The 13383-nt window shown below is 46.3% G+C and overlaps 2 protein-coding genes across 5 annotated transcripts in view; one reads left to right on the top strand and one right to left on the bottom strand.

Annotated features, from left to right (window-relative positions):
- Positions 1-531, bottom strand: part of SEC23IP (SEC23 interacting protein) — a 39508-nt gene extending 38977 nt beyond the window's left edge. For 2 of the 3 annotated variants that reach the window (XM_055300115.1, XM_055300114.1), the window contains exon 1: positions 284-531. In XM_055300115.1, coding sequence (XP_055156090.1) covers positions 284-446 — 163 coding nt within the window. In that variant the 5' untranslated portion in view covers positions 447-531. The remainder of the gene's footprint in view (positions 1-283) is intronic. The other variant, XM_055300113.1, reaches the window with a different exon arrangement.
- Positions 532-12055: 11524 nt separating this feature from the next.
- The window catches only part of MCMBP (minichromosome maintenance complex binding protein), a 49009-nt gene continuing 47681 nt past the window's right edge, over positions 12056-13383 (top strand). The window contains exon 1 of one of the 2 annotated variants that reach the window (XM_055300419.1): positions 12056-12370. In XM_055300419.1, coding sequence (XP_055156394.1) covers positions 12313-12370 — 58 coding nt within the window. In that variant the 5' untranslated portion in view covers positions 12056-12312. The remainder of the gene's footprint in view (positions 12371-13383) is intronic. The other variant, XM_055300420.1, reaches the window with a different exon arrangement.

Here is a 13383-nt window from a genome sequence, read left to right as displayed (position 1 = left end):
GGCACACCACTACAGACACAACAGAAATCTGGGCAGTGCCAGTGCCACTGTGGAGTGTCCAGCCCTCGGGACAGAGGAGGGTTCCTTGGACGACGAGCAAAAGCCTCAGGATCCGGCCCCCGCCTCCGACATCTCGGCGCTCCCGGGTCACTCAAATCGGGCCGCTAATGGCCGTGGCATCAACCCACGGAGTTGGATGGAGACGGACGGAAAAGCTCCCACCCGACCGCCGTGACCCCACGCCCCCCGCGTCCCCCCGGATCCCGCACCACCTCCCTACTACCTCCCGGCAGGAGCAAGGAGGCCGAGACAGCGGCCGCCTGGGTGACTGGGATGAAGGGCACGTTGAAGCTGAATTCCGTGGCCGAGGAGGAGAAGAGCAAGTTAGTGCCCGATGAGGAGGTGGACGCGGCGCCGCCACCACCGTTAGGTTTCCTCTCGGCCATGGCTGCGGCCCACCGTCCGTTACACGTCTCCTGGCAGCCGGTGCAGCACCACCGGCCGGAAACCGGTCACACTCGGGGCCAACACACTTCCGCACTTGCGCACAAGGCCCCGGAACAAGGGGAGGCTGAGGAAGCGGCCTTCCCCTTCCCCGGGAAAGCGTCGCCAGAAACCAACATGGCGGCGCTGGCTTCACGCCCGACTCCTGGCACGTGACACGCCCAGGTGCTGCCGGGGCCGAGTCTGGGGCTGGAGCGTGGGCGTGGCTGGCGCTGCCGCAGGTTCTGAATCAAGGCATTAGCAGACGCCGAGTGAGGGTCCGAGATTGCGGGGGTGGGGCGCTCCGGGCCTCCTAAAAGTACCCACCGGAGAACGTAACTAGCAAAGATTTTGAAGAAACAGCGCAAGCCTGCAGGAGCAGACAGTGTGTGCTGCCCGCTTTGGGAGGGAAGAGGTGTGTGAGCCATTTGTAGCCAAAGCTGAGCCCAGCTCACCCACGCTCGCTCTCACTTCCAGCCCGCCCACATGTCTTTCTGGACTGAACTGAACTCTTTTTTGTAGGCCCAGAAATAGAAATGGCAAAAACTTTTGAAGTTTTTAAGCCGTGTTTAAAAGAGGAACCAGGGGATTGAAATTTAGAGGTGCCACTTTTAAAATAGCTTTCTGTAGCTCTCTGCAATAATCTGATTAGTTGAATCCCAAAATGCACTGTGGATGATTTGGATGTAATTGTCATCGTTCATGTAGTTAGAGATTATGAAGTAAAAAAATGACTGATAAGTAGCTTTGTGGGGTGTGGAAGAAGAAGATAGACCCCGAAGGAGCTTTGACATCATGTAACTCCTCCCCTGCAGCTGTTCACGGCTGCATAGAGCCTATTTAATTCAGTAACTATTTAGTGCGCTTACCGTCAGAGATAAAGCCAGACACTGGTTCAAGCAGTAAGGGTAGATTTTACTCAGTAACAACTATTACAACAGAAAAGAGGGTACATCGTGAACTCAACTAAACTTCCCCAAAACAAAAGACTGGAGGCTTTCTAAAGACTGGAGTGCTAAGGGGAAAGCACTGAGAGGTGCCAAGGGACGTTGGTCCATGCGACTAGGCCACCTGGTTTGTTAATTGGCACTTATCTGGAGGAGAAACAAACTTCTCTATGACAGCCACTTGTACAGGTTAGAGCAATACACCACCAGGCTGGGAGGAGATGGGCCTTGAGAAGACGGTTGTGTGGCAGATTTGCATCTCAAAATTCTAAGGGATTTATAATTACAAGTTTTTTTAAAGTAACTGCTCTGAAAAGGAGTTGGGAGTGGGGGTGCCTATATGCCTAGCACCAGATTTTGTCTGGAACAGTGAATTATTCTGACAGTGTTGAGCTTTCTCAAGGCAGGCGTTTTAAGGAGGACTGGGGTCGTTCTAGGGACATGACCTTAAACTACTAGAAAGCTTGCTAGATTTGGTCAGGAGAGAGTCTGTCATTCCTGTGGGGTGGGAAAGGCAATATCCTAAACACTGAGGGCACTGTGGTGTTTAAGATAGACACAAGACCCTTCCGTCTTAGAGCTTATAGTTTGACCAGGAAGACAGAAAATTAAACACATACTGACAATAAACTATAGTGTGATGAAAGTTGTAATGTAGTAATTCCCAAGTGTGGGGCACCTGGGTGGCTCAGTGGTTTCGTGTCTGCCTTTGGTTCAGGTAATGATCCCGGGGTCCTGGGATGCAGTCCTGCATTGAGCTCCCCACGGGGAGCCTACTTCTTCCTCTGCCTATCTCTGCCTCTCTCTCTCTCTCTTTCTCTCTCTCTGTGTGTCTCTCATGAATAAAGAAATAAAATCTTAAAAAAAATTCCCAAGTGTGTTACGTGGAATATTGACACCATCAAGAGAGGGAGGTCAAACCCTTCTCTGGGGGAAAGATAGCAAGTATTTAGACCAATAGGACCATCAACAAAGGACCTACATACTGTTGAGTGACTTGAAAAGCTTCTTTGAAGAAGAAAAATTAAAGTCCAGACCTGAAAGTCAATGAGGAGAAGTTAACTGGAAATTTTGGTGGGGAAAGCAGTAAGAGATCATTGCAGTAAGGTTGCATTAAATAGGAATACACTGAGATGCCACGTTTGGGTGTGAAGAGAAACATGGCTTAGGGTCTGGCTGGAAGCCAGTGAGCAACCGGGAGAAAGTTGGAAGATGAGGATGAAAGCAGGGCAAGGCCAGATGATGCCAGGTCTTACAAGTTAAGAACAAAACGGAGTCAAGGTTATAAAGGAAGGTGGAGAAATAACATTTGTTCTGAAAAAAGTCCACTCTGGCTTCAGTGTAATAAAATAGATAAGGAAAGAACAAGCCCGGAAGGGCAGTTGGCAGGCTGCTACAGTGGACCAGGCAAGCAGTGATAGTGGCTCAAAAGAGAGCAATTGCAGTAGGAATGAATAGAAGTAGGAGTAGCTCCTGGGCATAGACGTCAGATTGGATAGAAGCGTCTCCATTTTCTTCCTCCTAAAACTCTGTTGAAAACACAAAATAGGTGGGGGCACCTGGGTGGCTCAGTTGATTAAGCATCTGCCTTTGGCTCAAGTCATGGTATCAGGGTCCTGGGATAGAACCGGCTTTGGGCTCCCTGCTGAGCGGGGGGGCTGCTTCTCCCTCTTCATCTCCCTCTGCCTCTGCCCCTCCTCCCCTGCTCTTGCTAGCTCTCTCGGGAGCACGCGCTATCAAATAAATAAATAAAATACTTTAAAAAAGATAAAAATATTTTATGGGTATGTTTCTTAAACCCATAAGGATGAGGAGGATGGGAGAGGATTTGACAGCCACAAGATTTTGCACACACACAAAAAATGGACATGTAGTAGGTGATTTAGCAAACCAGTAATAGGAAAAGCCCAAGGGCAACTTTATTTGCATCATAGAATCATCATAAAGTTTCGGGCCTGATAACTCAGGCATCTCAGGAAGTAGCAGAGGAGATAGAGAGAGGTCCTGTAATTAGGAAGATTGGTTAAAACTGTTAGAGAAGCAGTTAGGTCCCTTTCTCCTGCTCTGAGTAACTGACCACTAACCATCCCCTTTCTAGAAAAAAGACTAAGTTTTCCCTTCGGGAGTGGGTAACAGAAGGAACATTAAACAAGTATGTGTTTACTGAATTATCAAATAATCTCTCCCACAGCCCCAGCCCAGTTTCTCCACTCAGCTCTAAGAACACTGGCAGAAGATTAGAAGAATCTTCTTTGGGGAATGGGAACGAGAGATGTACAGATGCAGAAGTTAGGGCTCCCCTGGAAGATGGCCCAGCCAGATCACCCCATAATTAAATTCACAATTAAAACCCTATTTATATGTTCTGAGCTTCCAAACACCTTGTTAGTCCTCATGATGTGGGAAACAAAGGTGGAAGGAAGTGTGGATAAAATTAAATTTCCTTATAACCTGCAGCCCACTGACAGATACTTGAGATAGGCAGATTATAACATTCCTCCAAGATCCTGAGTCTTCTTTAACATATGAAAATTCTATTGGAATTTCCCTTATCATTACTTCTCCCAACCCTGATGTATATAATCAGCTGTTCCTCACACTCCCAGGGCAGCAGCTCCTTCTGCCCATGGGTCCTGTCCCTGGGCTTTAATAAAACCATCATTTTGCACCAGAGAAGTCTCAAGAATTCTTTCTTGGCTGTAGGCTTCAGACTCCACCACCAACAACATTAAAAAAAAAACTACATCACCCACACTTTACTTTTTCATTTTTATTTTTGTTAACTATGCTCTATGCCCAATGTGAGGCTCAAACTCACAATCCCAAGATCAAGATCTACCTCACTTGTTAAGATGAGACATTTGTGTTAGTTGCACGATCTACCAACTGAGTCAGCTGGTGCCCTGAGTCCCCACACTGTAATATGATCACCGCATGGTTGAGAAGATCATTTAATGAGAAAGAAATCTGAACAAGACACACACAAAAGGAAGAAGAAATGGCAATTTAGAAGGAACAACACACACAGGAAGAAAAAGACTTACAAAATCTATCAATAATATCTTCAGGGGGTAAGAAGGTCTATAACCAAGAAACAAGACCAGGGTGTTATTTTAAAAAGAAATGTTCAGAGAACAAACAAGAAAATCAGTAGAAGGAAGATAAATAATGAGGAAATTTCACAAAAAGTTAAGCAAAAAGACAAACATATGGGAGCTAAGAGAGAAACCTAAGAAAATTTGAGTGCCAGGCAAGGAAAGCCAATATCTGTATATTAAGAGTTTTGCTAAGAATAGAGACAGAGAAAAAGCAGGGGAGGGAATCATCAAAGAAAAAATGTTTTATTCCCAGAAGTGAAAGATACAACTTTCCAGATTGAAAGGGTTGAGTACCCAGCACAATGGTTGAAAATAGACACACACTAGAACACTGGAGACAAACAGAAGATCCTTAAAGGTTCCAGAAGGATAAAAACAGGTCAAATGCAAAGGAATTCAGATCTCAAAAGACTTACCCGCCCAAGCACAGCTTCTAAGACAGCAAATGGAGAAGGTGCTCCACCAAAATAAAGGAATAAGCTAAGAAAAGTCTTCCTACGTGGGTTATAGGAAACACAAAGTCCAACACAGGTGTACAGGGGAATGTAAGATCTTATAACAAACAAGACCCAAAAGTGCAATGGCTTAAACAAAATCAAAGTTCATTTCTCACTCACATAAAAGTATATGTAGATAACCAGCTTTTTATCTTCAACATAAGGCTTCTAAGGCTGCTCTAGTCCTTGCCAAGCACGGCAGCAGGAAGGGGTCAGAGCGATTCAGGCACAAATGTCTCATCTTAACAAGTGAGGTAGACCTTGCACAAGATGTTTCTGTTCACATTCCACCGGTGAGAACTTCGACAAAAGGCACCCTTGCTGCAAGAAGAGCTAGGAATAGCGTCCCCACCTGAGTAGCTACATCCTATCTACAACTCTGTAACTGTTCTATATGGAGGAAGAAGATTTTAAGGGCACATGATGTGACAATCACCATTACAGTCTGTCCCTCCAGCCACCAAATACCAACCCTTCTTCCCAAACGTACAACATACTCACTCTCCACAGGAAGCAACCAGATGCATCCAGATTAAAGTCCAAGATCTCTGGGTGCAGCTCGGCCTTTTCCTTGAGGTCTGGATGTGGCTCCTCATGAGCTATGACAATAACGCACAATAGATGGAGATGGTCGGGGAGCAAGGACAGGGTAAGTGCCATGGAGACTCCCACTGTCTCACAGAAATTATTTTTTTTAATTTTTTTCTTTATTTATTTTTGATAGTAACACACACACAGAGAGAGAGAGAGGTAGAGACACAGGCAGAGGGAGAAGTAGGCTCCATGCACCAGGAGCCCAACGTGGGATTCGATCCTGGGTCTTCAGGATCGCGCCCTGGGCCAAAGGCAGGTGCTAAACCGCTGCGCCACCCAGGGATCCCTCTCACAGAAATTATTAAATCCTGCTAGGCATAAATTGCAAGTACTGCCTGCCCCAATAGTAAAGAATATTTACTAGTCCTGCTTGCCTCTGATTCAAGCCTCTGGAAGTATTTCCCAAATCTATAGTGTTTCCTGGCCTTAGCTTTGCCCTTGGGGAGATTTCTCATTGTCCTTGATCTTCCATGGCCATATCTCAAGTGGCATTGGGAAGCATGTCCTCTTTGGGGGCTGTACAGCTTTGGTAGCCCACTTTCTGCTCATACAAGCGTGGGGCTTGAGACTTGCTTTAAAGCTTAACCAGCTGCAGAGTCTTTCAGGCCAAGCTCCTGGCAACTTATTCCTGATTGTTCAACATTCTTTACTTCCTTGTCTGACCTGAGCTCTTTTTCTGTCAACCTAATAAGTGTGGAAGGGAAAGCTACATCCTTAATCTGACCTTTGCCACAAGACTAGATTCTTTAGCTCACCTGGGAGATATTAAAAGACCCTTGAAAATGCATTTGAGCAAGATTCTTACCTCCTCTGATCTGAATACTGAAGGCCCCGATTTCTCCTGTGCTGCCTAATCTGGTAGCACTGGCCATCTGTGGCTATTGAGCACTAGACATGGAGCTGTCCAAATTGAGATGTGCTGTAAGTGTAAAATACACACCAGACTTCAAAGAATTAGTTTTTTTTTTTAATTTTTATTTATTTATGATAGTCACACAGAGAGAGAGAGAGAGAGAGGCAGAGACATAGGCAGAAGCAGGCTCCATGCACCGGGAGCCCGACGTGGGATTCGATCCCGGGTCTCCAGGATCGTGCCCTGGGCCAAAGGCAGGCGCCAAACCGCTGCGCCACCCAGGGATCCCTCAAAGAATTAGTTTTAAAAAAAATAATGTAAAATATCCATTAAAGATCTTCATATTGATTATTCAAATTATAATATTTTGGATATGTTGTATTAAACATACTATTAAAATTAATGTCATTTGGGAGCTCCTGGGTGGCTCAGTTGGTTAAGCATCTGACTCTTGGTTTCGGCTCAGGTCATGATCTCAGGGTCATGAAATTGAGCACCACATCAGGGTCCATGCTCAGTGTGGAATCTGCTTGAGTTTCTCTCTCTCTTTCTCCCTCTCAGTCCCACCACCTTCTCTCTTTCAATTAAATAAATAAAATCTTTTTGAAAATTAATGTTACTTGTTTCTTTTTGACTTTTTAAATCATTTTTATTGAGGTACAATTTACATGATAAATTGTATGAACTGTAAATGTATAATTCTATGAGTTTTGACAAAAATATATATCAGTGTAGAATAATTCCATCACCCTAGAATATTCCCTTGTGTTCCTCTTTCCAGCCAATTTATAACTTCATAAGTTCTACTCCCAGCCCTATTCAACCACTGATGTACTTTCTATTTTTACATTTTGCATTCGTCTTTTTTGTTTTTTTTTTGTTTTTGTTTTTTGGTGGTACTATTTTTTATTTAAGTTCAATTAATTTATAATGTATTACTAGTTTCAGAAAGGTAGAGGCCAGTGATTTATCAGTCTTACATAATACCCAGAGCTCATTACATCACATGCCCTCCTCAATGTCCATCATCCAATTACCCCAGCCCCCCACCTCCCCATATTCAACTTTAGTAAGTTTAATATAAATGTAATCATATAGTATGGACACATTTGTGCCTGCCTTCTTTTGATCAATATAATGTTTTTGAGGTTTCATCCATGTTATGTGAATCATAGTTTATTATTTTTTCCTTTTTAAGTAATGTTTTATTGTATGGCTATACTGCAATTTATTTATTCATTCATTTGTTGGTGGACATTTGGGTTGTTTCACATTTGGGGCTATCATTATTAAAGGTGCAATGAACATCTGTGTAAAAATCTTCATGTAGACATTGTTTTCACTTCACTTAGGAGTAGAATTGCTGGATCTGGGGATCCCTGGGTGGCTCAGCGGTTTAGAGCCTGCCTTTGGCCCAGGGTGCGATCCTGGAGTCCCGGGATTGAGTCCCATGTCAGGCTCCCAGCATGGAACCTGCTTCTCCCTCTGCCTGTGTCTCTGCCTCTCTCTCTCTCTCTCTATGTCTATCATAAATAAATAAATAAATAAATAAATAAATAAATAAATAAATAAATCTTAAAAAAAAAAAGAATTGCTGGATCTTATAGTCAAGTATTTTTAACTTTGTAAGAAATTGCCACTTTCTTTTCTTTTTTTCCAGATTTATTTTATTTATTTTAGAGAAAGAGAATGAGCGGGAAGGGGAAGGAGAGGGAGAGAATCTCAAGCAGGCTCTGCACTGAGTACAGACCCCACACAGGGCTTGATCCCATGACCCTGAGATCATGACCTAAGCTGAGACCAAGATTTGGACACTTAACTGACTGTACCACCTAGATGCCCCTCTTTTTCTTTTCTTTTTTTTTTTTTTACATTTACCTATTTAGACCATGTGGTGGGGAGAGGAGCAGAGGGAGAGGGAGAGAGAGAATGCAATGCTCAAATGAAAATCCAGGCTGTGTTTAAGAGTCATTCTAGTCATCACCATTCCATCCATAATAAAGAAGGAAAAAACATATCTGGACCAAAAATTTTCTCATAAGAAAGAAATTTAAGTGGAAGTTCCAGACATCTTATTTGCTCTCAGTACTTTGTTAAGAACCTAATCACACAGCCTCAACTAACTGTAAAGACAGCTGGGAAATGTAGTCCCTAGTTGGGCAACCAGCCTCGGCAATACCTCTGGAAGTAGGAAATGCAGTTCTTCCGTAGGCAATCTATCTATAGGTATGGAAGAAGGAGGGAACAGATTTTTTTCAAAGACTCAATGAAAACATGAAAGGAAAGAGAATCCTTTAGGATAATGTGGTAGGAGACCCTAGGAAGACAGTTTAATACCAGAGGTCGAGGGCAGACTAGAAGTCCAGACTGGAACAGGTCCTAAAAGCTCAGGAAAAGATATCCAAACACCAATAAAAATAAATTTATATAAAAAAATATATCCAAGAAAATATGTCTAAACACCTAGAGAGGAAATTTAGGCAACTGATGGAAAACGTGCATTATCCATTCGGCAACCATTTATTGTGCGCCTATGTTGTGCTAGGCACTGTTCTAGGTGCTAGAAAATAAAACTGTATAGATACCCAAAATCATTGCTTCAAGGATCTTACAATGTAGTGGAAATTCTTGTGCAGCTGGGGTCTAATTAATAACAAGTATGTAGAAAACTAGCGAATGTTTAAAAAAAAATTACCCCACTCTGAAGTCAATTACATTCAACTCTTTCAGTTGATTCTTTCAGTATTTGTTTCTAAATTAACATGATTACATTCCCACTTCTGAAGTTTTCCCTGTTTGCATTATGTGTTGACTTCCTAGATGAACAATGAGGATTTTGCCCCTTTTGATCTTTGTCTTCATCATATATATGAAGCCTTTACCCCAACCTCTCACTAAAGTTAAATTATAATGTTGGTTAGATCAACATTCACATTTTAACATTATTATGATTATATGAACACTATTAGTAGCCAAGTCATATAATAAATTATCATTATTTTAATTTTTCTTTATAAGCTTTGTTTTCCTAGGCTTGGAACACTCTTCTCACATACTTTCTGCCTAGTTAACTCTTAGGTATCTTTTCGAGTCCTAATTAAATGTCATATTTTAGGGAAGCCCTCAAGGATCCTTTTCCTTTACCCTACAAAGGTAAATGGGATTACTTAATGCCCTCCTTAACAATTCAAGCTTGGAGTGGGGGCAGAAGTGCTGTTCCTGGTGGTGGGGGAAGAAAATCATGCCATAGCGATGTACTCTTTGGACCCTGCTGTGGCCTCTTACATTTTCATAACTACTTATTAGTAGTATCAAATGCGTTCCTACAGAAAAATTAAATGTTACAGTCATTCATATTATAAAATAATGACATTTTTAGAGCATCACAGTGTCTCGTTAAGTATATCTGAGTAACCATCTAAAACTGAAGTGTCCCTAGTCACTGCTGACTTGGTATCCAATTGCAATTCATATAAAGCAAATCTTAGATTATTATGACTTAAAAGCAGACATTTTCATGTCTGCATACATTTAATTTGTATGTGACAGGTCCTGAAGCTAAAATATGGGATTTCTCCATTTAATACCAGGGATTTGGCAACCCTCTCTGCTAAAAAAAATAAATGAATGAATGAAGTGGTAGTAGTGCCCTGGATTTGAAACTAAATTTTCTCAACTCACACAAACTCACAGGAGCCAGATGTATAATCCAGTATGTTAATTAATTAGTTCACAATGAGAAGTACAAATTATACCCCCCTGCACTTTGCCCAAATTCGGGCTTGAAACTTACATTCAGTTTTTGTTCTTGGGCTCCCCACTTTCCAGATTCCATTCAGACCATCCTTCTGTTAACAAGCTCTATATTCGGCTGCTGATACCGCAGTTTTCCCAGGTACATTCCAGGCCTCGGAGAAACATGCTAGTTCATGGCTGAACTTGGATATTTTCCAAATATCCATACTAAAAGGTTACTCCTAGATTTGATCTTTTGTGTGTGCTGATGCCACTTCATTCTGAGGGTATCTCAATACAGGCACCTTGTTCTACTATGCTTTATTGCACTTCACAGATGTTGCATTTTTGTCTGTTTGTTTTTACAGATTGAAAGTTTGTAGGCATACCATTCGAAGCAAGTCTATTGATAGTATTCTTCCAAAAGCATTTGCTCACTGGGTATCTCCGTGACAGATTTTATAATTCTCGTGGTTTTTCAAACATTTTCATTAGTCCTGTATTTGTGATGAAGATCCATGATGGGTGATTATGATTTGCTGAAAGTTCAGATGACAGCATCTTTAAAAAAAAATTTTTATTTATGTGGGGGAGAGGAGCAGAGGGAGAGGGAGAATATTCAAGCCGACTCCCTGCTCAGCCCTGAGCTGGATATGGGGCTCCATCTAATGACCCTGAGATCATGAGCTGAGCTGAAATCAAGATGATGCTCAAAAGGGGACGCCTGGGTGGCTCAGTGGTTGAGCGTCTGCTTTCAATCAGGACCTGATCCCGAGGTCCAGGATCAAGTCCTGCATCAGGCTCCTTGTGGGGAGCCTGTCCCTCCCCCTCTCGTTCTGTCTCTTATGAATAAATAAATAAAATCCTTTTTTTTTTTTGTAAAAGATGATGCTTAAAAGACTGAGGACTGAGTCACCCAGGTGCCCCCAGATGATAGCATCTTTTAAGCAATAAACTATTTTAAAATTAATGTACTTTTTAAAAAAGACATAATGCTATGGCACACTTAATGGGCTACAGTACCGCCCACACATAATCCTTATCTGTACTGGGAACCCCAAAAATTCATTTGATTCATTTTACTCTGATTTTCACTTTATTGCGGTGGTGTAGTTAAGGAGCAGCATCTCTAAGGTATGCCTGCCTGTACACACCTTCTGCAGGAACCTGCCAGCCTCCAGGCAGAGGCCGACCAGGTACGTTTCCAGTCATGAGCTTGCCTCCTAATTAGGAACTGGTCCCTCTACCCTCCTGCTGGAGTTGACAGCAAAGGTCGCTTGGGATTTTTCAGAGTGCCCCTCCTGTGAATGTCTATCTCCCCCAGTGGGGTAAGACTTCATGCAACTGAAGGAAAGCCCCTGCATGGGTTTCAGGCAGGGCTCCAGAGAAAGGAGTAACACAAAAACAAAAAGCAAAAGCAGCACCAAGACGAGGTGGGTGGGCCCCCAGGGCTGTTTCACCCATTCATTTCGCCCAGAGAGGACCTCGAGGTCTCCTTGGGCTTGTGCTTTTTCAGGTTGCTGCGGCCTCCGACCTGGGCAAGGCGCTTATCAGGAATTAATAAATCAGACACAGGCAGTCCCCCCACCCCCGTCCCTTCCCACCTGCACAGCGTGACCGGAGGCAACGCGCCTCCCTCGGGCCCCGACGCCGGGCTCCCTCCCCGACGCCCCGGGTGCCCTTCCTTTTGCCCGTCTCCAAGATGGCGTCCGGGGCGTCGCCGCCGCGTCGCGGCCACGCCCCGGCCGGCCCCGCCCCCGCGCGAGCCGGCCCGCCCCTCCTCCCGCCCGCGGGGCCGCGCCGCGCGCTCCCGCCGCCCCTCCCCGCTCGAGCTCCACCCAGGTCGCAGGCAGCGCGGTCGGCGGCGCCTATTTCCCGCCATTGTGCGAAGTGGAGGCTGGGGGCCCGCACGCGCCTCCCGCCCGCGGCCCGCGGCTCCTCGGCAGGCGCCGCCGCGGCCGTGGTTCCCCGAGGCGCGGGCAGGCCGGGCGGCGCGCGCCCCGAGGCTCGCGGTGCGTGGGAGGGCGGCGGGCGGCCGAGCCCCCGAGGAGGAGCCGCCGCGGCGCGGGACGCCGGGCCGCGCCGCCCCGGCCGCCGTCGGCGAGATGCCCTGTGGGGAGGATTGGCTCAGCCACCCGCTCGGGATCGTGCAAGGCTTCTTCGGTGAGTGGCGGCGCCGGGGGGGGGGGGGCGGGCCGGGCGGGCCGCCGAGTTTGCCGAGCCCGGGGCCCGGCCGCACGCGGGGCTCCCCGAAGGCTCTCGCGGCCGGCGGGCCTGCGCGGGCGGCGCCGAGGCTCCCACCTGCCCGATTCGCGGCTCGCGAGCGGCCAAGGTGACGCGGCGAGGAGCCGGCGGTGGCGGTGACCGCCGGCCTGGCTCCCGTCGGCGGCGCCCCGGGGCGGGGGGGGGGGCGTGCTCCGCGCCCCGCGCCCAGTGCCCCGCGTGCAGCAGCTCGCGCAGGGGGCGGCTCCTGACCCCCTCGGGGACCCGCCGGCACCGCGCGGGGAGAAGCGCTCTGCCTGCGGGGAGCCTGCAGGATATTTCAAAACTTCCGGTGTGTCGGGGGAGTGCTCGCTCGCCGCCCGAAGTTGGCTCTAACTACTCTTTATTACACGCATCCTCTCTGCGAGGCAAGATCGCGCGTCGGGGCTCAATTTTTCGTTTTCCTCTTACGATGACTTCAGAACCTGCCCGGTGGTATCCCGTCTGTCTGCTCCCGGGCCGGAGCTACGGCAAGAAATGTTGCAGCTGCCCCAAAAGGAGGTCCCTACGTAGAAAGAGCAGAAGACGCTGCAGACAAGCTTATTAGTACATTTTAGTTGCCGTTGATGTTGCAAGTGGTACTTTGCTGCTGGGCGTCCTTGAGGGAAAGATTTATTTATTATTTAGGCTTTGTGTGCGGGGCAGCTGGTCATTTTGGCCCTCGCCCTCCTCCTCTCTCGCACTCAGGAGCGAGCGGTGCGAGGCAAAGCCGAGATCGCTTAGGTTGCAGCACCTGGAGCGAACTTAGCTCCTGGTAGGAGTGGCCCTAGCTCAGCTGGAGCACCGCGGGGCTTTGGCGAGAACGCTTCAGGGGAAGCCAGATAGTCCAGCAGCTAAAAACCGGTGGCGTTAAACAGGAGTATTTCTTGCAGGACGGACTCAGCAGTTCTTTGTTCGTTTTCCCTATAATTTGA

Source organism: Nyctereutes procyonoides, unplaced genomic scaffold (genome assembly GCF_905146905.1).
Source record: "Nyctereutes procyonoides isolate TBG_1078 unplaced genomic scaffold, NYPRO_anot_genome, whole genome shotgun sequence".
In the NCBI taxonomy this organism is placed as follows: domain Eukaryota; kingdom Metazoa; phylum Chordata; class Mammalia; order Carnivora; family Canidae; genus Nyctereutes; species Nyctereutes procyonoides.
Note: the sequence above shows the minus strand (reverse complement) of the source record. Positions and strands in the feature narration are given on the sequence as shown.